This window comes from Tetrao urogallus, assembly GCF_951394365.1.
Source record: "Tetrao urogallus genome assembly, chromosome: 19".
In the NCBI taxonomy this organism is placed as follows: domain Eukaryota; kingdom Metazoa; phylum Chordata; class Aves; order Galliformes; family Phasianidae; genus Tetrao; species Tetrao urogallus.
The window spans coordinates 9036801-9064559 of record NC_136832.1 but is presented as its reverse complement, the minus strand read 5'-3'; the positions used below and the strand labels follow the sequence as shown (position 1 = coordinate 9064559).

General features: G+C 39.1%; 1 protein-coding gene across 1 annotated transcript; it reads left to right on the top strand.

The window, feature by feature from the left end:
* Positions 1-26782, top strand: STRBP (spermatid perinuclear RNA binding protein; the record flags this gene model as incomplete). The annotated part of the gene is made up of 16 exons (XM_079544619.1): positions 1-212; positions 3930-4095; positions 6533-6677; positions 11909-12000; positions 12416-12511; positions 13329-13440; positions 14181-14278; positions 14718-14829; positions 15392-15484; positions 16304-16503; positions 18091-18249; positions 19220-19354; positions 20154-20294; positions 22274-22397; positions 24040-24084; positions 26706-26782. Exons 1-16 carry the CDS (start codon positions 34-36, stop codon positions 26780-26782), a joined length of 1974 nt encoding a protein of 657 aa, XP_079400745.1. The 5' UTR covers positions 1-33.
* Positions 26783-27759: the final 977 nt, after the last annotated feature.

The following is a 27759-nucleotide window of genomic DNA, read 5'->3' as shown; positions in this document are numbered from 1 at the left end:
ATCCGATCTTTTGCTAACGATGACCGCCATGTTATGGTGAAACATTCAACCATTTATCCATCTCCAGAAGAACTTGAAGCTGTCCAGAACATGGTATCAACAGTAGAATGTGCCCTTAAGCACGTGTCTGACTGGATGGATGAAAAGAACAAGTCTGTAAAATGTGAGGGTGATGTGGAAGCAAAGGAGGAAGCTGCAGAAAGCAATGCCAAGTGAGTGAGTTGAGCCTCATAATATGTTACTGTGCAGTTACTGTGCAGGTTCCTTTCCTACTAAATAAGAGTTGTAGTGTGCTTTGATTCTGTTGTGTACAAATATTCATGGGACACAGTGAATATATTTGCACTGCTTGAGGTGGGAACATACAGAGCGAGTGCAAGGAATAGGAATAAGCAAGATTTAGGCAGCAGTTGCTCTCTTATTTTCATGTAATGTGAAACTGCATTTTAGCAGTTAAATGTTTCAGCAATAAGTGAATATAGGTACCTGTAGCACGTGAATGCAAATCCGCAGTCATGTAGCTTAGGGACTCCTTCCATTTAAGAAACAAAAGATTTTTATAAACTTACTGTTTACTTAGAAAACCAGCTTTTCTAAGGATCCATTTCCTTCTGTTATATTGTGCTCTGAGTGAAACATCTGTTTGCTGTATGTCCCAGTCTGCTCCTTGACATGGTGCCAAGTTTTCTTGTTCTAGCATAACTCCAGTAGTTGAAGAAGAGACTGAAACAACTGGCTCCTTATTTTAGGTTTCTTGGTGTATAAGTTTTTAACTCGGGCACTTAGAACCAGAACTTGGGCTTCCTGTTTCATATGCTCTCCAGCTCTGGTAAGTATTCTCTCCAGTTTGCAGATGAGGAAGTGAAGCACTAGGAGGCGAACAGCAAATATGTCATGACCTGAAAAACCTGATTTCCAGTTCTCTGCTCTTCCTGTTAGATAATACTTCTCCATTGAACTTCTCGGGACTCTAATCTGGTTACATCCGTAACGTAACCTGCACTAGAGATGTAGTCAAAGGACTCTTCCAATTTCCTTTCCTATGCTGTGTGGAATATTAAGAAAGTCTGCAGCTACATGGGCTTTGCCCAGTAAGTTCTGTTCTTAAAACTGATAAATGGTGTATTCTTTATCCATATGTATTCCTTATGTTTTCTGACACCTTTTATGCCAGTGAAAGTTCTATTGCGAGGCCTTTTTTTGGTGTGCTTGGTGTTATTTAAAATTGTTTATATGTGGGGTCAGGGTGCAATACAAACTACTCTAGCAGCAGTAGAAATACTAACGCACTGAACTATGTACTTCTGGAGTGAGATACAATTCAGTGTGGATAATGGAAGAAGACACAGTCTTCCTAATTCAGAGTTATATCAGTTTGTGAACAGAAAATACAGTATACTTGCTTAAGGTGGAAGAGACACTGATAACCATTATATTTATCAGTTATTCCTAAATTCATAGTGGGGTATCTTTGGAATTTTAAAAATGAAATGCTGCTTCTTGTTTTGTTGTTGTAATGTGGTTCTTAGCTCTTCCCAGGTCTCATAAAGCATTCAGGAAATGCAGTATGAAGCTCTGCTGTGCCTCACCATCTGAATGTACTCCAATTTAGAAACAAGAAATCTGCTTCTGTATTAACTAGGAAAAATCCTTCATGGGTGGGAGGAGCAGCAAGCATTCATGACTTGGTATCTTGCTATTTCCAAATAGCATTGTTGGTTCTACAGAAAATGCCTCAAGTATTAATAGCATTTTTCTGCAGATTTTTTTTTTAGTATTTATACTCGTATTCGACTTTGTCAAATACAAAGTTATGGGCCTGGGAACTGTTATAAGAACTGCTTGTTCTGTGTGAAGTTCCAATGGGGCACCCCCTTCTTCAGATATAGTTTCTAATAGGAAATGTTCAGCCATATGAAGACCATAACAGAATAGCTTTGAAAAGTAAATGTACAGATTTACTCAATTCCTGTGGCTTTATGTTTTCTGTAATAAATATTTAACAGGCACACGAGCTGTGATGTATCACTTGTTTGGTGTGAAATGTATTCAAACAGAAATAGCAAGACATGTAAATTCATGAATATTGTTACATAAACTAATGTAAAAAATTATTTTAGCCAATTGTATTACCACTGCAGAATAACTGTGCTGTACTGAAAGGCTGCTTTTCTACAGATGGACAATTTAATGTTGTCATCTTATTGAAGAAGGTGTTTAAGTTCCGATTCCCACAGAAAAAGTCTTTCTAAGTGCACTACACACTTTGCTGGTTATTTTTTAGAATTACTGGCAGTGTCTCCACATGTCTTCTGATGTGGACAACACAGGCCGTGGAATGGATTCTCTAAAAATAAAATTTAAAAAAGTAAAGTTCCAGGCTTGCATTAAGCGCTTTTGAGACAATTGGACAGCCTTGCTATTCACACCTTTGCATGTGGTTTTGTGCTTCTGCTCTATTACAAATCTGGAGTACAGTTACTGCAAACATCCATGCATTATTTATACATATAGAACAATTTGCTTATTTATGCATTTGTTTGGGGGCAGATTATTTTACTGATCACTTACAAGCTAAAAGGGGCTGAAGCATATTTCCCTACGATGTGAATTATCTTCATTGCTAGCTGCAATCCATATTCAAAGGAATTATCTGCGTCCAGATACTGGTTAAGTAGCACAGTTTCAGGCTAGAAGTTGAGATACTGTTTGCTTTTGTAACAGTAGTTAAAAAAAGCCGAAGCTTGTTTGCTTCTGACTGTTCCTGGGATAGTGGGATTGCTGACTGACCTTCCTTTCTTCTGTTTGTGCAGACACCTGTTGCAGCATTTCCACTTAAAGTACTTGCGCAAAGTCTGTGGGATGGTTGGATGATGTTATTGATCGAGTAAAGCGTAGGATCTCTTAAGATCTATTTGATGATCTTGGATTACAATGTGATATGCTTTGTTGCTTTTTTTTTTTATCCAGTCTAACCTACTGGATGGTAACAATGACAGGAACAGGGATGCTGCCTTACTGGCTGAGATGATTTACTGCTTTTACTGATTATGTGCTTTCTGTTGTTTTTGTAAGGGGGATGTGCCGCTAGTTGGTGCCACAGTATGTGAGATGAGTCATGGCAGTAGCTGGTTTTGAACTGTCAAAGGTGCATTTCTTGCATTTTCCTCGCTGTTTATTATGCAAGTTTTATGGTTTTTCTTTAGCCTACTAAACTGGTTTTTGTTGCAGTTTTCTTCTCAATACTCAGAACTAAAATGTTCTCACATCGCTTTGCAAGTTGTCTGCTGTGGTCCTTAAATGTTCCCTAAGCGTTACTGGGGACTGGAATCTAGTGCCTAGTACTCAAACCTCTGTTGCTGTAGGTTTCACTGGTGAGACCTGTTGAAGGAATTAGGCCTGGAAGATTTTCTGGAACCAGGACTTTTATTGAAAAATCAGTTTCCAGGAGGTGCTACAATTAAAATAATAATAATAATTTTTGATATAAATTTTAAGGTAAAGGTTTGACTATATGAATTAAACAAAACATTATGAAGGGCTACGGCCGTGTTTAAACTTGGAGCATTGCTAAAAGACAGCTCAGATCACTTCTGCTAATGGGAACTCTGTCAGAGCTTGTCTAGATCATAATTACTGTATTCTTTTGGCAGATTTGCAGACAGTTAATTTTGCTTTTTTTTGTGCTTCGTGACTTGAGCTAGGCATCTTCTGCACTCATGTGAATTGCAAATCAATGCTTTGATTATTTTTTTTCATAGGAACCACTTTTATAAAAGCATTCTATGCTTAATTTTCTGATAAGTAATATGCCACTTCAGCACTGTAATCAGTCCCATCCATTTGTCTCCTCACTGTTATAGCATAATACAAGTATTTTGAATATGTAAAAATACCATTTTAATTACTCAGAATTATTTCATTTCCAGGGATCAGAGTGGTCGGACCTTGTGTGGTGTTATGAGAATTGGCTTGGTTGCAAAGGGTTTGCTGATTAAAGATGATATGGATTTGGAGCTGGTTCTCATGTGCAAAGAAAAACCCACAAAGACCTTATTATGTATAGTCAAAGACAATCTCCCCATTCAAATTCAGGTGAGTTAATTCAGGGTAGTCCTGTAGCAGTGAATGATAGCACTGCAAGATGTGTTTGGGTAAAGACTGTAATTCCTTCCAGGAGAAGAGAAATGTGTTAAAGATTAAAAAGCATACTTTGAATCTAGGACAGCACCTCTAGACCACATCTCCAGTGCGTTGTTATGAAGTAGCTATTCACAGAATTTAATGTCTTGCTCATGGTGCTGTCCTAATCCCTTTTTATGATGTCAGTTTTCCCATTCTGATAGCTAACCTTTCTATTTAGTAACTAATATTGCTGGTTTTTGTTCTCTGCTCCAATCAGTAATGTGAGCTAACAGTAGTCTCAGAAATAACTCCCTGCTCAAGCATGCGGTCCTTGTTGTTCTCCGCTTCCCTGCCTGAACTTCTTGAGTTCTACACTGTAGTAGCTTTGCTTTCCTTAGGCTTCCCCAAAATAAGTGCCACTGTACATCTGAAGTGAGAAAAAAGTCAATTTAGATGGTCGCTCATTTTAGCTTATTTTATTCATGAGCTTATAACTGTTTTTATTTATGGCTATTTCATTTTAATTTTGGCATCCAGCACTTAAGAGTTAACACTGGTCTCTTCAAAGCAGCTAAAAAGCTAATACCTTTAAGTCCAATCCAGATACCTTTAAGTCCAATCCAGATTGAAACATACGCTGTTACTGAGAAACTGTGCCCCAAAATACTCCACAGCAAGTGCCTCTCTCCAAACCAGATCCAAAGAGGATTCGTTTCTCTCCTGATCTGTTTTTCTGCCTTGCTTATTTCCACATAGACTATATGTGTTCTGCCACTTCTGACAGCTGTTGGTTCTCACTGCTCCTTTGTTCGCATAAAGAGATATGAGATAGTAAATACTATGTTTGTTCCCTGTCCACAGATGATGTGAGTTGAGAAAGGTTGAAAGTGATAAGAAAAGCTGGTGTACGCTTGGGATTTTTGGTTTGCTTTTTTTGTTGTTGTTGGTTTTATTTTAAAGTTGAGGTAAGAGGGATCTAAATCATGAAACCAGCTTACAACTATCACGACAATAAGGAGGTTTTGCAGACATGCCAGACAAGGACAGACAAGGAAGATGTAGGTTTGTTAGTGGGCAAAACCTGCACTTGATGTACAGAGATATTAGCTTCTGCTTTATTTTGCCTTGTAGGCTAACCATGAGCAGATGCCTAAGTGATTTCATCTCAACACTACTGGAGTTGGGGTGCAAGTCTCAACAGGAAAAGTAGTTAGATATGTTCCAATTACTAATGTTCTAACCTCATAATCTTGCTGAAACATACAAATACTAGGAGTTAGCTTTAGAATTAATTTGTAGTTTTCTGTGCAGGTCTTAAGGGTGAGAGATACAGATCAGTTGAGATAATTTTGATGTTAGTTAGGACAAATTATTAGGCAACTTACATTAAATTCTTTTGTAGGTAGTAATTAAGCAAGAGAAAAATGTCTGAAAATACATCAGTTTGAAAGACACTCTTGACTTACTGATGTGCTGTCAGGAGAGGAAGGTCAGGTTTTCTAGGCATTCTCAGGAGTCTCTTCTGGGGCTGGTGTCAGTGAGTGCACTGGATAACAGCAGAGTCTTGCATTCAGTTTCAAGTGCTGTGTGAAGAAGAGATCAAGAGACAAAATCAGAAGAGTGAGCACCTTAAACCTCTGAAGAAAGATTAATATATTTGTGTTTGGAAAAATGCAAGATGGAAATGCAACTGTGAGTTTCTAAAAGATGTCAGTGGTTATTTATAAAGGGACAGGGATTCAGTACCTCCCATGGCTACCAAAAGTAGTGTGAAGTGTAGCAAGGGGCAGTTTTGTTGCAAAACAGGCCGTCAGAATTGCGTGCGGATAAGAATCAGCAGAGATTTCAGCACCTCTCCAAACTATCCGTTGGGATTTGAAGAGTGGCTTAGAGTTGGTAAGAAATGGACTTTGTCAGCCAATCCTGTTCTGGAGGCTCTTGTCCGTGTGTGCTGACAGTTACGGTTGTGTTGGTCATACTGCACACAAGAGCTTCTACAGTTAGAGGAAGCAGTACTGGACAGGCATGCACTTTCTAAGACTAATAGTAGATGTTACTATTTCCCATAATAGCAGCTACAAAAGTTGGCTTCTGTTTCTGATTAAAATAAAGATGTGGTAATACACGATTGTATACAATATATTGATAGGGATGTGATAATACACGATTGTATACAATATATTGATAGGGAAGCTACTTAGCATTGTAATTAAATTACTGCAGAATATTTGTTTTCAAGCATGTTACTGGGTTTTTCAGTTTGTTTTCACTGAGGGAGGCAGGGCCATACTTGTTACTGCAATCTTTTGTAGCCTTCTCGTTAATTCCAGAGGTGTGTTGCAGGTACAGAAACCACAGTTTTTCAGTTGACTAGGAGATTCTTGAAATCTTTCTTGGTGACTTTCAGAAACTTACAGAAGAGAAGTATCTCGTGGAGGAGCATGTAAATGAGGCAGCTATTATTATTCGTAACACAAAGGAGCCCAAGCTAACCTTGAAGGTGATACTTACGTCCCCTCTCATTCGAGATGAAGCAGAGAAGAAGGAAGGAGGTACACGGAGCGTTTTAACTTGTTTTTAAGAGTGTTCTATCTGAATTCTATCTAAATACCCTGACTGTGCAGCACAGGGTTAATTAGCAAGTAGGTTTTTGATTGTGTATTTTGTACTAACCAGACTGGCTATTGCCACAGTTGGTTACGTTACTTATGCCTTAAGAAGACAACAGTCACTTAATTGTCATGTAACTATGCATTAGCTTTCATGTGCAAGCAATACTGGTAGTGTTAACTTGATACAGAATGATATCTTAGTTCTCCTTTCTTTCAGTCTTGCTAGTTGATTCTTGAGCACCCCAGCGCTGCACAGTCCTTTTTTAAATTCAGTCAGTCAAGTGGGATTGGTTCCCAGTATCTTGAAAAACTCATTAAACTGTTTCTCTTCTTATATACAATAACTTTCCTGCAAAGCTTGCAAGCATATTCCCCTGACCCTCGATTTTTGTTCTTGATACATATGTGTGTTTCTAGATTTAAGAGTTTCCTAACTTGGATTCAATTGAAGTTAGGGTGCTATAATGGAGTACTTTTGCTTCTGAATTAAATGTTGTACCTCACATCCTTGGTGCAAAATAGATTTAGAAAACTGTAACTTAGTTTCTTTCTACTCCTTCTCCCTAACTGCCTGACCTCCAATCTAGTCATAAGCCCCTTTTTCAAGAACTGTTGACTGGTAGCATCAATGAGGCTGGAAACAGAGAAATAGAGAAGAGCAAATGTAGCCATTCTATTTTTTTTAAATCATGTCAGTAATTTCTGCTTCGCTTCCCAAGCCAATCCCTAGAGACTTTGCCACTGGATGATGTCAGACCTTTGACCAACTGGCCATTCTCTGTCATGACAACTGAGGCAGCTGGGCCCATGTGGGCTAGGGAACTCCCTGTTGCTCTCTTCCCATTCTAGACTTGCCACAAGTCCTTTGCTTCCTCCCCTCTCCCACATAAACTACCGATACAATATGAAATGTTGGTCAGTTTCTCTTCATTTTCTTTTGAGGCAAGGGCAGGAAGGCTCATTTTGAAAGGAAACTCAGCACTCTGGCAGCAGTTGGATGCAGAAACATCTTACAAAACAGATGAACGGCAAAGATTTCCTAATCGCAGTGTCTGTTTATTCTCAAATTAGTAATTATGCTCTTTTGCAAGACCACTAAAAAGAAACTGCATATTACTTCAGTTGTTCTTCAGCTTTCCACAAGACATTGGTCAGGCTTGTTGTTTCTGCAGCTGATGGATGTTTATGAGGAGATGCACAAAGTGCAGAACAAGTTTTAATGACAAGGCATTTGTAATATGCCCACAAGGTGATGGTTTTCTGCAAAGACTTCCATCCAAATATGTTCTTGCAAAAAAAGTAAGGGATGCTGTTGTGGCAGTGAACTCTTATGACTCCGGAATTCATCCCAAAATGAACGAGGATTTTAATTTTAATAGCTTCCTATCTTAACTACTCTATTTTTTCAAAACATAAAACTGTGTTACTGCCTCTGCAGCAGTGTTACACTGTTATTTCTGTAAAGCTGATAAGAATAGGTGGGTAAATGGATCTTGTTTTGAAGCGCAGGTTCTTTGACACTGATTCATCCCAAGTGAAGCAAATGTATTGTCTCCCTGTATAAAAGGTATGCAAATACGGATGTGTAAATTAAGTGGAAAATATAAATTCATATTTTTTCACAATATTTGCAATTCTTTGAGTCCCTTTTACCAAGTGAAAATATTCAGAGAAATTTGCATCTAAAAATACTTTGATCTCCAAAGAAAATAGTGCCTTTTTTTTTTTTTTCCTCAATACTCCTGGAAAAAATGCCAACCAAACTTAATTACAACCTTGTGCAATTTTAAAACCTGATCCAAGTTTATTCCATGCTGTATTTTTGATGAAGGAATTAAATGCTTGTCATTTTGCCTTTCATCTTTAGTGTAAGACAGGCTGCCTGCATCCAGGCGTCCTGCAAGCCTCCGCCGGGGTGCAGAGCCCGCACGAAACTGACCAAGGTTTCACTGTTCGGTGGTGAGCCACTAATCCTCCTCTAACCAAATCAGTGAGGTTAGGGCAATGGGCCTCCTTCTCAGTGCTCCCATCTGTTCTGTAGGAATGCTGTGTGTACCTTCATGCCCTGATGTCAGAATGTATCAAAAACATTTCTGGATTTCTCTTCAGTCCCCACCTCTTTGGAAAAGTGTTCATGTTTAAACTGTGGTGTTTCCCTATTTGTTTTTGCTGCTTGTTAGCAAAAATAAATAGTGGACTACTGTGTGTATGTGTGCGCGCGTGCATTTCAGTGTTTCTCAAATGGCTATCCATAAAGCTCTGCTTTCTCATGTTAAGAAGATAAGCATCTAAATGCTTGCATTTTGCTTCAGATTAAACTGAAACTAATTTCTAGCCATAACATCAAATATAAATTAAGCTCTCCAAACCAGAATGCTGTACCTGGCAAATCAGTTCCTGCTACTGAGCAATAGTCGCTTAATTTTATGTAATAATAAACCAGTTCAGTTACCAAAGTGGTGCTGGAATCAACCCTGCTCTGTAACTGAGCACCTTCTACATAAACAACCTGCCTTAGCTGGCAGCCAGTGATGCTCCAGAACAGAGGAACCTTGCCTCTGTGGAGAACACAACACTCCTTGTGTGGCTGACTTAAGTGAATGAAGTTGGCAGCCGCTGTAAGGAGGGAGTAAATACAGCAAGTGGGGAGAGATTTACTGAAGATTGGTTCTATGTTGCAGTGTGTGAGCTGATGTCAGGGCTTTATTATTATCTACTTGTTTAAACTCCTTGTGTCGTTGCTTTTGTTAAAACCAGAAGGAAAAAAAAAAAAAGGAAAGCTTTGCAACCACACCTGAAAAATTTTGATTGGGTCTCACTTTGCTGACTGGCAGAGCATGAAGAAACATGCCATTCTCCTGAGGATGTTGAAAGGCAGTCTGCTACAAGCTGCTCACCCTCTTCACTGCCTGTTCTCTTCATCCTCCTGTTTAATAGCACCAGAAGTTGGCTGACTGCAGCATCTGCACAAAGTACTCAGAACACCAGTACTGAAACTGTAATCAGCAAAATTCCCCAAGTTATTTCTGATGTAGGCCTTTTGAAATGGTCTTATTCCTACTGCAGAATTAAGATTTCAGTTTGCTGAAAACTGATCTTAAGAGAATAGAAAAGCCTTTTCATTCACCGGAATGACTGACGTATTCTGTCTGTGGCCTTATAGTTCTAAGGCAAACAAACTTCTTTGCCACCTGATGCAACGTGCTGTAGCAGTCTTGTGCAGTAGACTAGCTTGGCGATGAACTGTATCTTGACAAAATCTAATGAGTTTGCAGTCAGTCATCTTTGCTATTTCTAACGTTTTAAAATAAGATTCTGATCATTCATTGACAGTAGTTGTTTTATAAAATATGTGAGCTTTAAGCAGATGTTTTTATTGTCCAAAATAAAGGATCTTTTTATGCAACTGCACAGATGTATATTTAGTAACCGTGCCATGAAACTACTCCTGAAAATAAATGAAACTGCAAAATTTAGAAGCAAGCTTTGTGTTCGTAAGTGACCTTGTATTCTCATAGCAATCAAGTACCTTGAGACTGCAGCTTTTATTTGGAGAACGTGCAAGAGAAGTGATTAATCTCAATATTATAATGGTGTTGTTGAGGGCAATAAGAAACAATGCAAATATCTGCTGTGAAGTTCATCAGGGTCAGAAAATAAGCTTATAGCACTTAAGTCTTCTGCTGACAGCAGAACAAGCAGGTGCAAGATGCAGCTATGAACTATCAGACAAGACACCTGGTTCTGTTCAGTTTTACACTTTTTTTGGGCCTTGGGCTCTTTTATCCGTTGTAACATAATGTGCTTTAAGCAGAGTAACCTTCCCATTGGGGGCACAGGAGGTGGAGCAGCTTAACGTTAAAGGTGTGATTCCACTTACAAACAATGCCACTGAAAGAAGCCTATGGAAAAGTACCTACTGCAACGTACAAACCCACTGTACTTTTTCTCCTAACATCCTGATATTTTAAAAGTCTTTCTGGATACTGAATCCAGCATAGATTTTGGACTGGATGTTTTATTTCATCCAGACATTCATAATCTCTCTTGCAGGCTGTAGAGTTGTCCATTAGCAATGATGAAAAGGTTGTTTTAGTTTTTCCAAAATATTTACTTTGAAGAATAGTTGTGTATTCATGGGAAAACAACATGTTCAAGTTACAGCTGAGCCATGAATTCATTTTTCTTCCACTCTGATGTTCTCCTGTCACAGAAAATCTGAATCTACGTGCTCTCCGATATGTACAATCTGTCATTTGTAGTTTCCAGAAAGTCTGGAAGCTGATTGCTCCTTTTAAGAAAAAATAAAAACGAGGGAGGAAAGGGCTGTTACAACATTCCTTGTTCAGAATTGGATGTGACTGCTAAGAGCAGTCTTTTGCACGCTGCATCAAAAAAAGAGGAAGAGATGCGAGGAAAGTGTAAAGCTCAACAGAAAATGTCTTGTCTCTAAAATCCTTCTTTGAATTTCATCTGTTTGTTTTTGGTTGCTGTTGAGAGTGAAGATTTTTACAAGTGGGGGCTACTTCTCAAAATGTATCTGTAATTTACCGAACTTCTTTCTTTCCTATGTTTTGGTTATATGAGAAATTAATCAAACTGCAGAAATTTCTCATTAGCATTTCTTACATATTTCTGTCAGTGAATTACTGTTCAATACTGCTAATACTGTTCAATAAAAAATATTTCAAATAAATTCAATTTCTTAAAAATCACCAACGCTTGCACAGCAATAACCTCAGAGCACTCTGTACTGTTTTTTATATTCTACCCCTCTCACGAAAATCTTCCCCTTGTCAAAAGAAGCTTGTCTCCTAAATCCTGTGCCATTTTTGTGCACTTAAAAGTCACAAAGAAGGGAAAGAACAACCAAAAAAAGTGCTATATAGCTGTTTTCTGCCCTGAAATGTGTTCTACATTTTTAATAAGATCCCAGATTGTCTATAGCAGTGGCCATCTTTATTATTACTATTATAAGGAGCGAATGCCTTTGCTTCTGTTGCACACGTGCACATTTACTACCTTTAAGAGCTTGTTTAAATTAAATAACAGTGCACTTAAATTCTGGGAGTCTTATTACCTCTTTGAGATGCTGCCGCTCTTTTTGTATTGTGACAGAAACCCCTTGGTCAAATTGTATCTGTCTCTTTTTATCCCATTTTTACCAGTAGACAGTGTTGCGATGAAAGATCCTCCGGACTTATTGGACAGGCAGAAATGCCTGGAGGCCTTGGCGTCTCTGCGGCACGCCAAATGGTTTCAGGTTGGCTATTTGTTCTTACCTTGTTGTTACTGTAGCCTTACGAGGTTTAATTTGAGATATTTAATTTTAATGCCTCTTTAATTTCTGATTAGTCCCTAGTAGAGCAAAGGTCTGCAATTTGGAATTCAGTGCTGTACTGTATAAGGGCAGGCATGACAGGTACACAGCCAACTGGTCTAGAGTTGTTGTGAGACTACGAAAGCAATCTTGACGTTTTGCTTCCTTTTTATCTCTCTATAAATTGAAATATTTTATTTTCTATAACTGTTCTTGTTTTGCATGAGTCTGATTAAGCATTAAATAGTTATGATTTTAAAAAAAAAGCCTATCCTGGGACTCTGTGCATTTAAAAAGAAAAGCAAAAGTGAAGGCAAGGTTTTTTGCAGGTATACTGGAACCATTTTGTTTGTTTTAGGCCAGGGCAAATGGACTAAAATCATGTGTAATTGTGCTGCGTATTCTGCGGGATCTGTGCAACAGAGTCCCCACATGGGCACCACTGAAAGGATGGGTAAGTACAAAAAGAGCTGAAGGCAACCTGCTCAGATCTCAGACTTCTTTTAAGGGCTGTAGCAGTGTCTGAACTGGGGGAAGCAGTGCGCTGTATGACGTATCTCCCTTTAGCTTCTCTCCCTTTAGCTTCTCTCCCAACTCTCTGAACTTTCCACTAACTGCTGCCTGCATAGGAATGTGCTTACAGGAAGAAAAAGAGTATGAATATTTGTTCAGTCTATTAGGTGTGCCATTATTAGGGAAGGAGGAATGACACTGTGGGGAACTGCACACCGTTACGGGTTTACAACAGAACTCCCCATGTTACGTCCAACTTCAGCTATTCAGATTCCCCTGCTACAACGGCGATGGTGGTCCTATCAGACCACATTATTCCATGTTAGCAGGTTTGGAGAGGGCCAGGTACTCTGCACGTCCAGAAAGGAACACTTAAGGGCTCACAGAAGGCAGTGTTTTCTCTCATGTAGAACTGATATCACAGAATCAAAGAATTGTATGGATTCGAAGAGGTCATCAAGTCCAACCCCCTTGAATATCCCTTAGACAGGAGAAGAATATTCCTGATTTGGCTGTAAAAGGCTCATCCTTTCAGACTTTCCTATTCAGTTAATGGAGAGCATTCGTCTCCTCAGAAGGTAACAAACTCAGAGCAGGGAATATTACATGTGCTGGAATGGCAGTATCTGCAGTTAGGACCGTAGTGCATTAAAATTGGAGTAAACTGATGTGAATGTTCTTCCCCTCAACCTCTCGTTTTTTAACTACAGATACAGTTACCCTTGTGTCCATACTAATCGTAATTTAATGTCTTCTAGCCACTCGAGCTTATATGTGAAAAATCTATAGGTACTTGTAATAGACCTTTGGGCGCTGGGGAAGCATTACGACGAGTGATGGAGTGCTTGGCATCTGGAATTCTGCTTCCTGGTAAGGGGCTGGATTAACTTCAGCAATACAAAAGACGTATCAGGCAGCCCTCACCCTTCTAACAGCATGCTGCTGCTTGCTGTATGATTAGGTGAAAAATGTCTACCTTGTGCTCCCTGCCTGCTGTGGAGCTAAATTAATGACTTCTTGTTTAAAATTGAAAGACAAAAGGAAGGTTGCACAGTCATAACTGCTTGAATGAAGTACTTCCAATGCAGTTAGGAGTTCATAGGGAATCTCAGAATGACCTGGGTTGGGAAGGACCTCAAAGGTCATCAGCTTTCAACCCCCTGCCATGGGCTGGGTTTCCAAACACTAAATCAGGCACTAGATCAGGTTGCCCAGGCCCCCATCCAACCTGGCCATGAACATCTCTAGGGAAATGCTAGGTTTGCTTACAAATAAACTTCTATTTCATTAAGGGGTTACGTATAAATACTGACCTAATGACTACCTGCTTTCTATTGTTAAACTGAAATCAGCATATGTACCCAAATCATTACTGTTGTTAAACCTCCTACTTCTAGTTCACACAGCTGTACGTATGCATTTATTTTTACAAGGATTAGTACCACGGCCTCCTGCTTCAAGGGTTAGCTTGCTTTCTATGATATTTGAATCCTTTCTTGGAAAAGGAGCGCTGCTGAAGATAGAGACCAGCACATGCAAAATCCAACAGTCACTATTTTCATATTGTTTCATGTTTACTCCCAATAATCTCCTTTTATCTTCCTTCACAGGAGGCCCTGGTCTGCATGACCCCTGTGAACGGGAGCCAACAGATGCTTTGTCTGATATGACAGTTCAGCAAAAAGAAGCCATTACGCACAGTGCTCAGGTACAGAACTCATACTCAAGAGCTAGATGCTATAATACTGAAGATTTCAACTGATTAATTCAATTTATTCTCTGACAGGGTGGCATATTTTAAAAGCAGTCCCAATGGTTCTTCTAGTGCCCTACAATGAGAAGATGAAATGATATGAGTGCAAGAGTTTAGCAGAGATGAAGTAAATCCTTTAGCAGCCCACTGTGTGCACACCTTCTGCATCCTATCTCAAGTGCTCACAGCCCAGAGTCCTAGAGTAGGCACCCTGTCAATGTGGCCTGCACTTTCTATTATGGAAAAGAGTTTTAGATTTTTATAAATAAACATTTTTCTACACCTGTCATTCCACATAAAGGAAAAGACTGTTTGCAAACCTAGCTAGAAATGTAGACAACTGTGGAAAAAGCAGCGCTGTGATGTAACTTTTATTTCTACTGTCACTTTGTAGCATGCCCTCAGATTATCAGCCTTTGGTCAGATTTATAAGGTTTTGGAAATGGATCCTCTCCCATCAAATAAGTCATTTCAGAAATACTCCTGGTCAGTAGCTGACAAAGAAGGTAAGTATTGTTTGCTTCAAAAGTTACTAATTTGGAAGTAAACTAGGAATTAATGTAGAATGAACAAAATTTCTGAGTTACATGCTATGAACGTAAGGCAAAAGCTCTTCTTTATGTTAAATTTCTGTTTGTTTTTGTCTTTTACTTAATTATTTGTTGTGGAAGTTGTCTTCTCCAGACTACCAACAGAGTAGTAGCAGTATAGCTAGGGTATGGACAGTTTTCCTTAAGCACAAAGTCATTTTGGGACCTAAAGATAAATAGTAGTTATGATTCTTATGATGGGGAAGGGGAGAATTTAGACTGATGAAAAAGCATATAATGAATGTCCGTAACAAGAATTTCATTACTTATATGGTACATAATATTGGAAACAGATATCTTCCATGGCTTAGTACAATGAGTAATAAACTACTTTTGGCCCACATGTACAAGTAAGAAAGCTTTGACTGAAGGCTGAGGGTTGTTTTCATAGTTATAAACATGGAAAGAACAGTATGGGACTGCTGTGAATCCTGTTTCAGAATTTTCTTTTTCTAATAGTACATTCATGATACCCTAGGTACAGGCTCATCTGCTCTCAAGAGACCATTTGAAGATGGTGTTGGGGATGATAAAGATCCAAATAAAAAGATGAAGCGTAATCTGAGGAAAAGTAAGTGAACACTTCTCCATTCTGTTTTCAAAGATACACCATACATAGGAACTGGTGTAAGAGCTTCTCTGTGGTGGAGTGGAATAGTGTGTGAAACAGTCTGTGGAACAAAAAATGGTGTTGCTATTGTCCAGCACTGCAAGTGTTACACAGTTCTTACTGTGTATTTGGATGTCTCCCGACATGTATTAATAACCCAGTCACTTGTGTTTTAAATGGAATAGTCTGTCAGGTCATGGAAAAATTTAGGTTTCCTAAATGATTAAAGTATTTTATTGATTGCTTCACTCTACTGTTTTTTCTCCAGTAATACTGCAGTGTGAAGGTTTGCCTTGTTGCACTCCCTTCTTGAGATAGCTACTGGTCTCTCAATAGCCTCCCACAAGAAAAACATAAAATGCTTCATCTACAAAACATTGACATTGAATTTATGCACAGAATAAAAAGATCTCAGCGTTGAGGATATCTATATCTAGAGGATATCTAGGTACATCTAAAGGATATTTTGATTGTGCTACCACTGGTGCCAGTTCTGTGTCTGGTTCTTCACTACTTACAAAGCTGTTATTATAAAGGCCAGGAAGAATACAGTTAGCTGTAAGAGAGTTGAATTCATTTTAAAATATGGATAATTATAGTTACCCAAACATGAAATAGCTTATTGCAGACATAAATGTTGTGATTACCCTTAATCTTCAAGAGACTGGGAGGTTGTTTTCACCTTTATACCAACAATGCACTTAAATGCAAACTGATACAAACTGTTTCATTTCTTCATTTATCCTGTTAATCTCCCTCCTTTCTTCTCCCCCCACTTAGTACTAGATAGTAAAGCAATAGATCTCATGAATGCTCTGATGAGGCTGAACCAAATCAGGCCGGGGCTTCAGTATAAGCTGCTGTCCCAGTCTGGTCCAGTCCATGCCCCAGTCTTCACAATGTCTGTAGATGTTGATGGTACAACATATGAAGCATCAGGACCTTCTAAGAAAACAGCCAAGCTCCACGTGGCAGTGAAGGTAAGGCAGCCTAAAGTAATCAGCTAACCTCAGATCTTGGAACACAGAGCATGGAACATGGTTGTCACAACCAGTAATGCTAGTGAAATGAAGTTATCTGAGTGAGGGTGAGTTACTACCTATGTACTCAGAACGTGGTTGGGCAATTGGATGAAAAAGCATCACTGATTTTAGAATAGTGGAAATAGTTTAGAAACAGTGTGGAAGGAAAATCTCCCATGGCTCTACATGTCAGCTCATGGACTGAATGTGGTATTGAAGTTCTGCATCAGCGGTGGGAGGGGTGTCTGTGTGTCAGTTTCGTTTTACTTCTTGCTCTTGTTGATTAGAAGACAGTATGTTGGTGGCTCCTTCTTAGACCCCTTTCTTCTCCAAATCTCTCCGTTCACAGACAGTTAAACTCCCTGAAACAAGGAGATGTTTTTTGTCTTCAGTATTGGAATACCTTCATGCACAGTGGTAAACACAATGCACATTGGTTGGTCTCCAGTCAGTTTTTCAGTAAGAGACTGAAACACAGTCACTGGTTGACTTCTTGTAGGTGCTGCACATTGTCAGAGCTCTTGTATTTTAAACATTAGTAGACTGGAATGCCCAATGTGAGCACCTTTACTGCATGACAAGGAGGTAGCTGAGATACTAAAGCAGACCAAGTCTTGGGTTTCTGGAAAAAGGGAAGTTTCTTTCACATGAATTATCTGTAGGAGAACCTCTTAACTGCAATTATGGTAAAAACAAGTGCATCTGTCATTCTGTGCGTTTTTAAGAAGAACTGCATTTTTCAGAAGCTTCATCTGGCAACTTTGTGCTTTCTTTTGATTTCAGTATTGAAAATCCCATTGTCCTTTGTGCTTTCAAGTTCAAAGTGTCCAAAAGTATCTGAGCGAATGTGTTGTTCCTCAGGAAAGGCAGCTCTGCATGTGTGTCCTTCCTGACTTTCTTCCTCATGCCTTTATTTTACCTCACTCCCTGCAGCTGTTTGCAGGGAAGTAAAAGAGAGGGAGTGGGGAAGGGGAGCTAAGGCTTGCTCTGAAGGGCTGTAACTTCTCTGCCCATGAACTTCTCCGTGTTTGACAGATCTTTGCTGGTACCTACCCAGCTCTGTTCCCTATCTCCACACACATATCCTGGGCTGCATTTAAAAACATCCCTGATTCAAGCCAAGGACAAATGGATGGTGTGACAGACTAGCTTTCCCTGGCCAGCACCCCACTCTCACTATTCCCCCTACACCCCAGGCAAATCTGGGCCTTGGTTTCCCATACTGAAAAGGGAGCTTACTCTTAACGTTTCAGTTTCTAGATCTGACCTTTCTGAAAACTGGGAGCCCTGAAAATTCAGCTAAATGTACAGCACAAAGAGACAAAAATTTCTGTTTGTGTTGATTCTACTTCTGGAAACCTGGGACTATTTTTCCTATAGCTACTCTGCTTTTCTCCATTTCAGTGTGAAAGATACATTTTCTAAGCATTGTGCCTTTACTGAGAGTCTGGTGGCCATTCTTCCTTTGTGATCAGCCTTCTATGTTTGTTTTTGTTTCTGTACTAGTACCTATTTTACAGCCAATTACCTGTATTTTTGTTGTAGGTTTTACAAGCAATGGGTTATCCAACTGGTTTTGATGCAGATGTTGAGTGCGTGAGTTCTGATGAAAAATCAGATAACGAAGGTAAAAATGAAACAGTGTCTTCAATCTCAAGCAATAATACTGGAAATTCTACAGCTGACACCTCTGCTACCCTAGAGGTGAGTAGTCCATAGAAAAGTCAAAGTGATGAAGAGATACAGTGGTTTTTGTTTCTTTCTTTCCTTCCTGGAAGAGGATGACTTATTAATTACAGCAGTGGTTGAGAAATTGAAGAATTTCCAGGCTCAGACCTGTCCTGCCATAGGCTGCAGGCTGATTATTTGAATTTAAATACAGTATTCCTCAAATTACCAGAAATTTTAGCAGTCCTGACTGAACATCTCTGAAATCATGGTGGTATGGGCCTCTAGTATATTAATTTACTTTCAAAGGACAGTTCCTAGCACTAGAACTCTTGATCCTTAAAATTAGAACTTGTGTTTGGAAATTTCTCTCAATCCATCACTCTTTACTCGTGAGTGGTCATCTGCTCCTGTAGCTGAGTGCACTATAATGCAGGCTCACATGCTGGTGCACTTAGATCTAAACACAACCCTCCTTGCTTCCAGATATATTTGTTTCAACATGTGACCTGTGCTGAAACTTCCTCAGTCAGAGCTCTCAGTAGCACCAGAAAGTAATTAGATCAAGCAGCAGAGAAGTGTGCAAGGTTGTGAAGGCAAGCATCCCCTGTATCAGCATTTGATTTCAAGGAACTTGACACCATGACTTCAGTCCTGGATACCTTGGGGGTTTAAATTCTGAGTGCAGCTGGTGTGATGCTTGGTGATATGTAGATACCAGACTAGGCTCTGAAACCACTACCTTGCTATCGTGCTAGAAAAGAGAGTTTCTATCTCCTGTTCTAGTGCATCATGTTATCAAGGCAGTGTTACCTTTGATACAAGTCTGCTCCTGGAAATTCTGGTGAGACGTGTATTGGGAACAAAATGCTACTGCAAAGGCATTAAAAATTGAAAATGCTGCCAAATGGCTGACCGCTTGACACTGTGTGCTATAATGCTGCAGATATCTGTCCACTGTTTGAGGACATAAGGCTCTAAATCAACCCCATGAATGTCTCTCTAGGTAAGAACTCAGGGTCCTATACTGACAGCAAGTGGCAAAAATCCAGTGATGGAGCTCAATGAAAAAAGAAGAGGTCTGAAGTACGAGCTCATCTCTGAAACAGGGGGAAGCCACGACAAGCGCTTTGTGATGGAGGTGAGCAAAACAGAATTGGAGAGTTGGTAAGCGATTTTACTAACACTGCTTCAGTTCTTGGAGTTGCTTGTTGCAACAGTTTAGATTTGCTTTTATTTTGCTTTTTGTATCTCTTACTGCTCCCCTGACTTGCAGAAGAATCTCTTGTGCTCTAGGAAAACAAAATGAGAATTAAAGCTGAACTTCGAAAGCCCTAAACCATATCATATCTTGACATAAGTAGGAGAAAAGATCCACAGCCTGGAAAAAAAAAAATCTGATTAGCAAGCATTACAAACATGCTTGGTAACCTTACAGTCTGCATCTTCTGTTGTCATCAGTATCATTTGAAATGACTGGGAGAGATTAAATTTGTTTGTCTTCACCTACTTCTGCTATATTTGAAGTAGCATTGAGCCTTAGAAGAGGTATGAGGTAGCACTTCAGATAAATAGTATGAGTATAGTGTAAGCAAAGATGTTGGTATATGAGGCACTGTTAAAGATGAGGGAGGCATCAAAATTTGACTCCAAAATCCCATTTCCAAGCAGCATCACTTATTTGTTGAACTTAAAGCATATCGGTTAAATTTATTATCGAGTAGATACATTGGTCCTCTTTTACTTCTAGTTGTAGTTTCTAGGTTCCTGATTCAGTGATAACAGTGGTTCATGTGATCACTTCAGTATTCTTTATTATGTTTCAGAAGCAACAGAGTTCTTGTTTTTAACTACTGAAGCTGTCTCATCGCTGACCAGCAGGTATAGCGTGATATTCCCAAGGGTATATAACAGACATAAACTCTTATCTCGATTTTCAGGTAGAAGTAGATGGCCAGAAATTCAGAGGTGCAGGCCCAAATAAGAAAGTAGCAAAAGCAAGCGCTGCATTAGCAGCACTTGAGAAACTGTTTTCTGGACCTAATGCAGCAAACAACAAGAAGAAGAAAATTCTTCCCCAGGTAAGAACTGTTGCTTGCTTTGCATTCTGTTACCACAGCTCTGTGTCTTTTATGATACAGGAGTCTCTACAGGAAGTAATTTCAGTGTTTTGTCTTATGGGCTCACAGTAAGGCTTCTGACTTTTATTCTTTGATTGTAACTACAGTAGCGTAACAACACAGTATGATATTTGGGACCACACAGTACTAATTGCCACTGTGAAATGTTTTCATATTATTAAGGAGTTTAAACTGAAAGAAATACAGTAGAAAAGGTGGCATAAAGAGGTGGTGATGAGCTGGAGAAAATACAGTAAGTTCAGTGGTTGAGTGATAACATGGAAGTCTACACTTTGTCAGAGCATACTGTGCTCCTCCATCACTTACATACATAGACTTAGAGAATAAATCATGTGTAGTTTGGCAAAGGCATTATTTCTAGTGAGGGGTCTGGAACACAGGCCATATGAGGAGAGGCTGAAGGAGCTGGGAATGTTCAGCCTGGAGAAGAGGAGGCTCAGGGGAGACCTCATGGCTCTCTATAACTTCCTGAAGGGAGGTTGTAGTGAGCTGGGGGTCGGCCTCTTCTCTCGTGTCATCAGTGATAGGACCAGAGGGAATGGCTTCAAGCTACGGCAGGGGAGATTCAGGCTGGACATGAGGAAGTATTTCTTTTCAGAAAGGGTGGTCAGGCACTGGAATGGATGCCAGGGAGGTGGTGGAGTCACCGAGCCTGGGGGTGTTCAAGGAAAGGCTGGATGTTGTGTTGAGGGACATGGTTTAGTGGGAGCTATTGGGAATAGGTGAACGGTTGGACTGGATGATCTTTTAGGTCTTTTCCAACCTTGGTAATTCTATGATTCTAGCTTCTGGAGTAGGCCGAGATTTCTGTACAAGACTTTGCAAATGAGATTTCATTTAGTGAAGAACACTTCTAAAATTTAAGAAAACAAACAAAAAGTAATCTTGGTCTTGTCCATTAGGTTTAACAGCCCCCAGTGATCACTCAAGTTTAAGGTTGAACAGAGCAGAAACTATCAAGTGTCTTTCCTACAGAGAACTGCTGACAGAGGAGAAAAAAAAAACAAAAAACCAAACAAACCATGAGGATTACCAACTACCATCTGGGTCTCTTTTGTACAAATACATTAACATTAGGATTTTCTTGTCATTTCAGGAGCAGAATGTATCATAGAATAGACTTAAATGACAAGTCAACTCTTTTTGTCTTCGTTCTATTACTAATCACAATCCTCCTTGTTTTACTAAGACTTTTGGTTAGGAGTATTTCAATTTTCATTACTGTGCTGAAAGTTTACAAGATCAGAAAAACACTACCTCATAGGATAATGTTCCACAGACAGGATATGCAGGATTTTACAGTGTTTCTAGAAGACAGCCAAGGGGGCATCTAGTAACACTAAGCTCTGCTCTGATGCAGTAAGCAGTAACAGTTTCTGCAACTCCTTGCAGTATTCTGAGATCTTTTGACAGTGGAAAAGAAAATGCTGATCTAAAGCAGTCTAGTGTTTGTGAGGTGGTGATTTGTCTTTGCAGTGAAGTCCTGACCCTGCTGAAGATACATGGATTCAGGGTGGTAGGAGAAAAGCAAAGGCCTTTTTGTGAATCAGCAAGAGGCAGTTTGTAGGGAAAGACAGCAGAGAGGCATACCAAAGAAAGGTGCAGAAACGACTGGGGTAGGTCAAGACCACACAACCAGAACTCTGGAAAATGAAACACAGCCTGATCATGCTGACTACAAGGTCTGAGTAAGGTGAACACGATCCTGATTTAGAACAAGAAAGTGTTTGCTGAAGGGACTCAGTTTCTGTCAGTCATTCTTTTGACATAACTTTTCCATTCTGTACTCTGCCTTAAGCAAGGACAGTGCATCATGCATGGTTAAAGACATTCAAGAAAGATAGTGATTTAATGTAGATGGTCCTGTATTTCCAGCAGTGTTTAACATTCTGAATTGGTATTATTATTACTCCAAGCAGGCTAAAGGAGTTGTCAATACAGCTGTTTCTGCAGCAGTCCAGGCTGTGCGAGGTAGAGGACGAGGTGCTTTAACAAGAGGTGCATTTGTTGGGGCAGCTGCTGCTACTGGATACTTAACACCAGGTAAGGCATGGCACTCAATTCTGCCTGCTGGTGTCTTCCATTCTGTGTGTTAGTCACCTATTCAGCTTCAGTCATCTGAGATAAAGCAAAAGAGAGAATTCTTGGGGTTTTAAATAAATCAGAGCTCCAAAACTGGCAGTACTTTATCCTTCACAAGTCTGCAACCTGGAACTCCATGTACACAGAGTAAGAGAAAACAGCTATCCCCACAATAGCTTTCTGGGCTTTATTCTGTTGTTTTTTTTTCCGTCGTTCTCTGCTATGGCACAATTCGCAAAGCTTTTTTCCTAAGTAAGGAATCTCTTGGACATGGACCTTTAGCATTATGAGTGGCCCTCTTAAGAACTTCTTGCAGGGATAAATCTGGCACGATTAGGAGTCACTGTGATCCCAGAAGTTGTCCATAGAAATCTGGCATACAAGCACAGCCTCTAGCATTACCTTCTGTAGTGATTAAAAAATAATTAAAAGAATTTCCATTTGTACCCTGGCTGATGTTAATTTATCATCTTGGTTGTACTGTTCTGGTTAGCGGTGAGCACTGGATCTTTTGGAATGTAGAGGCCTCGCAGTTCACATCTGTGTGTCATACTTACTGTATAGAGAAACTGAGTTGTTAATCAGGTTACCTTACTGCTGATTCTTCAGGGCAGGTTTGCAACCATCAGAAGCAAAATTGTTTAAGCTGGAAAGGTTAGCTGCTCAGCTACTAGACTCACTAGACCCATCTAATATAGTGACGGATGGTTGTTTGTTTGTTTGCAAGATTGCAAGTAGGTTTGAAAGACACGCAGTGTAAAGTGTTACAGAACTGCAAGAAAATTTTAATATTCACTTTCTCCTTTTCAGATTACAGTATGAGTTCTAATTTCAGCTATTCACACAAACCAATAGCAAAGCCCTGTTGTTTGGTAGACCTCCTTCTTGGCACAGTAGAACGCAGTAAAACAGCATGATGTCTTCATTGTTCCTGCATGTTGATGTAATCATAAATATTAAAAAAACAGTAATTCATTTTTAATGGCTGTTAACATTGGTTTTGGAACTGTCTTTCTGCCTGAGGAGTCATTTATGAGACACTTGAACCTGTCAGGGGCATGTTCTTTGCCAGCATGGAATTACTCCAGGAATAGGTTTAATTTCCCAGTCATTGCAGTTTTAAGCTTTTATTGGTCTTGGCCGACACACAATATTTCTCTTCATCCTCTTCTCAGAAATCTGTTGCTTTTTGTGATGGACAAGTAATCCCACCAGATAAAGCAGGTGAGGGACACAGCCTGTAAAGCCTCAATTATTGAGATGTTGTTATAAGATCGGTGTTATGCACTGTTTCTGTATCTCACTCCGCAGTAACGCCTACCTCTTTGGAAAAAGGTTCCTGTTCTGTTTGCATCTAGATGTTCAGATGTTCTTTCTGAAACTTTCTTTTGGCTGTCAAGTATCAGAAAGTGCTGAATTCACATAGGAACTTCACTGATAATGACACAGCATCTGCCACAGGCATCTAGCACTACCTTCCTTCTTGTGGAAGTTGAAGAAAAGCTATGTACCAGAAAGGGTACATGTGTTCTGGTGTGCAAATACCAACTGTCTGCAGTTACCAGGGGAAATGAAATGCATCCCTCATCTGTTTGTATTGCAGGCTATGGAGCACCGTATGGGTACAGTACAGCTGCACCAGCTTACGGTACGTACAGCCCAGTAATTAACAAATTAGAAAATACACAGAAATTCTTGTGCCAGTCCAAATGTGGCAGTCCAAGCTGGCTTAGGGTTTACAGTAGAAATTTAAGAGATTAAAGCTCTTAAACTGTGACTACAAGAACACTTCTATGCCATAACCTTGTGGTTCTTTTTTGGTTGGAGTAGCTTTTTTGCCTATGCTTTGCCTGATCTTGTGGAAGGACTGCTTGTTCTAATTGCCTGTTCCCTCTCATACTGAAACTGAAGTAGTTTTCTTACTTTTTACAGCCAATCTGTGCTCCATTCAAAGACTACCGAAGGGCCTATGTCAGCATCTCTGAGCAATATTTATCTAAGTGACATTAAAATCATTGGCAAAATATTTGTCTACAAGTTTAACTGGCTTGTGGACTAAGCTCCCATACTATAGGCAACTCCATGAAATATCCAGTACAGTCTGTGTGCATACACAAGCCAATCCCCAACAAGCACACCCCCTTGCTGCAGGCTAAAACCACTGCTACTTGGGACAAACAGAATGATTCTGTGTAGCTTATACTGTGATTAGGCTGCAAGGATGGTAGTATATGGTCATTTGCCACAATGCTTTTTACTAAGAAGTGCAGTAAAATCAGGCTGGTAAAGGATTGGTTTCATGAAGACAGTAAAATAAACTAAAATTTAGCAATGATGGGTACGGTTTTTCTTACTTCAACTTCTCCCTACTCACCTGTGTTTTGTTTTTTTTTTAATGCTAGACTAACATAGCAGATTTATCTCTATCTGGCCCTTTTGGTTACTTTGAATGAGGTTTATGTGGTAATGGGAGCAAAGGAGTTTGGAGTCAGTGATATGTCCTGGCACACAAAAAAACAAACCCTGCATCTACTAGAACTGGTACCAGTGTCCTCACTTGTCACAGAGCAGGAGGGAAATCCTGCTACTCAGATGACAAGCTGGGTACATTTCAAGGCCTGCAGTTTTTTTTTCACATGGGAAACCACACTTGCATTCCTGTTTCCTAGCTTTTGTCATATTTATAATAGTTGTTCCTTTCCAATTTGTATAGCTTGGAAAATACCAACTCCCCAGATAGCATTGTAAAAGTTAGAAACAGTTTCAAATATTTATTTCATCACTTCCTTTTAGAGGTATGAGCTATAAGCATCGGAAAAATGGTGCTGCTTTATTGAAAATATTCACTTTGCTTGACTAAGACTGGCTGGTCCTATTCTATACTTCTACAGTGGAAAGGGGAAGTACAGTGGACAGTGGGCTGCACTTACAAGTGTGGAATTCTCCCTTGTAAATTCAAGTAAACCTCTCTAGCTCTGCAAATCCTGTCTCACTGACTGGCCAAGTGCTTTGAAAAATGGCAGCTGACAGCTGTGCTTTCCTATTGGTGTGTTCTGTACACTGACCTTTTTTTCATGTTTTTTCAAGGGAAAATAAAAGGGAATTAAGTTTATAGCTTATTTCATGGCATGCATTTAAAAAAAGAATCCCTTTACTTCTTTCCAACCTGTAGTGACTGGCTGTAGCCTACATCACTAGATAACTGCCCATATGTATTTTTACAAGCCAGAGCATATAGTGACATAACACAAATCCTTTCCCAGCTGAAGACAGAACTGTTACCAATGTTCTGCAGTGACTTTCACTTGCGGCTTCTTATATTCCTTACTTCATTCCTTCTGTTTCATGTTTTTCTCATGATGCTTATTTTGGGAGCTGGATTTAATCACTTATTTGTGTATATGTGACATATCACTGACTTCAAAGCGTTGTGGAATTGGATGCCCCCATTTTTCACATAAAGAGTTTCTGTTTTTAATGTCTGATGACTGTGATGCAAAGTACTGGGATAATGCTTTTTGGCTGTAAGGTAAACGTCTCTCTGCCTTTGTAAGCTGTTGCATGTTGGGAAACTTCACTTTGATCATTTGATGCTCTGGAATACCTGCTGTTGCTGCTTTGTGATTTCTAAATGGATACGTAGGTTAAAAACTAGTATATAAATAGGAAAGAATATTTTTAAAAAGCATTTAATTGTGCAGAAGCTTGTGAGGCCACAAGAACTCTATAATAATCATGAAATCAGGCATATATTAATCTTTCCAGACTTGCAACTTCAATACAGGATAGCAAATGCAAAACAAAGAAGATACAGAATTTACTGTAGGTGCTTGATTTCTGACTGATCTACACAGATGCTTATCAGAAATGCAGTTTCCCTGTGAATTTTCTTCTATGCATAGCAGTTCCTGTCTAGAATATCTGCAGCTGTAACTGGGCTATGAAGTTAGAAAACAGAATGAGGTAGTAGAGATGAAGCTATTTCAAAATGAGAGTTAAAATTCAATCTCTTTTCAACAAAACACATTCTCTTTTGAGAATACTGCTTAATTTTACAAAATACAGGGACAAAAATAAAAGCAAACTTAATGCTAACCATCTGTTTGAAATAGCACAAAGTGTTGAAATGTTACTGTCTGAGACTCTGCACCCTAAAATGACACTGATTGATTTGGAAAAAGGTTAATGCAAACGTGATTATAAGCTCTTATCTGACTTTCTTGGATCACTGAACTTATTTGGAGTCCTCTCCCTTTTTTCTCTCTGTAGGTTTACCCAAGAGAATGGTTCTGTTACCAGTTATGAAATTCCCAACTTATCCTGTTCCCCACTACTCATTCTTTTAGCAAATGGCAGAAGCTAATTCCTATTGATTGAACAACACAGTACAGTACAGAATGTTAGAAGAAAAAAGCCTTTTTATCCTGTTTCCTTTGAACACATACTTGAGCAAAGTCATTTGTAAAGAAACATCTTTTTCCTACTTTTTGATTTTAACAAAATGCAAATTTAGTTCTCTAAAACTTGAAAAAAAATGTTCTGTGAAATGTTACCTCATTTTCAAATAACTTATACCAGCCTTCTGTTATAGGGAAGAACTAGAAGCTTAAACCTTACGTTTTAAATGAAGTATCCAATTATGTAAAATTAAATTTGTGAAGGATGTATAGAATATAAAACACTGATCACAAATAAACTGTTTTGTTGTAACACAAGAGTACTGCCTGTTTCCTAATGCAGTCGCACAGATTCAGTTAATGACCTGTACTTGTTGTAGGGTTCCTTAAAGTCTTAAAGTAGGGCGTAGTTCTTTAAAAAATAATAATAAATTAAAAAAAACCAACAACCACACAACAGAAACTTCACAGTTAAAATACAAGTTTGTAAATATTATGGTCTGTAATAAACTTAGTAAAATACGGGTTAGATATTGTTTTATTTTATAGAGCTAAGCATCAGTACCTGAGTTTCCTTAGAACCTTTAAAGTCAGCATACTGAAATTCTCAGTGACTTCAGTCTTAATTATCCAAGATTTTTCATTTGTATACAGAATACTGAAAAACAAACAAAGGGAATTAATCTTAGACTGTCTCTTTGTGTTAGGTTACATTCTGTGAAAAACAACAATGGAATTTCCCACAAAAGGACTCATTATGTAATTACAGCTATACACAATTAAGTCCGTATTGCCCAGAGAAAGGACAACGATAACATTACAGTCAGATTCTTTAGAATTCAAAAACTGCTTGTTTTCCTTTCGTTTTTTACAAAAAAAAAAGAAAAAAGAAAAAAATGCAATTGTTCTTGTGGCCTTCTTCACTC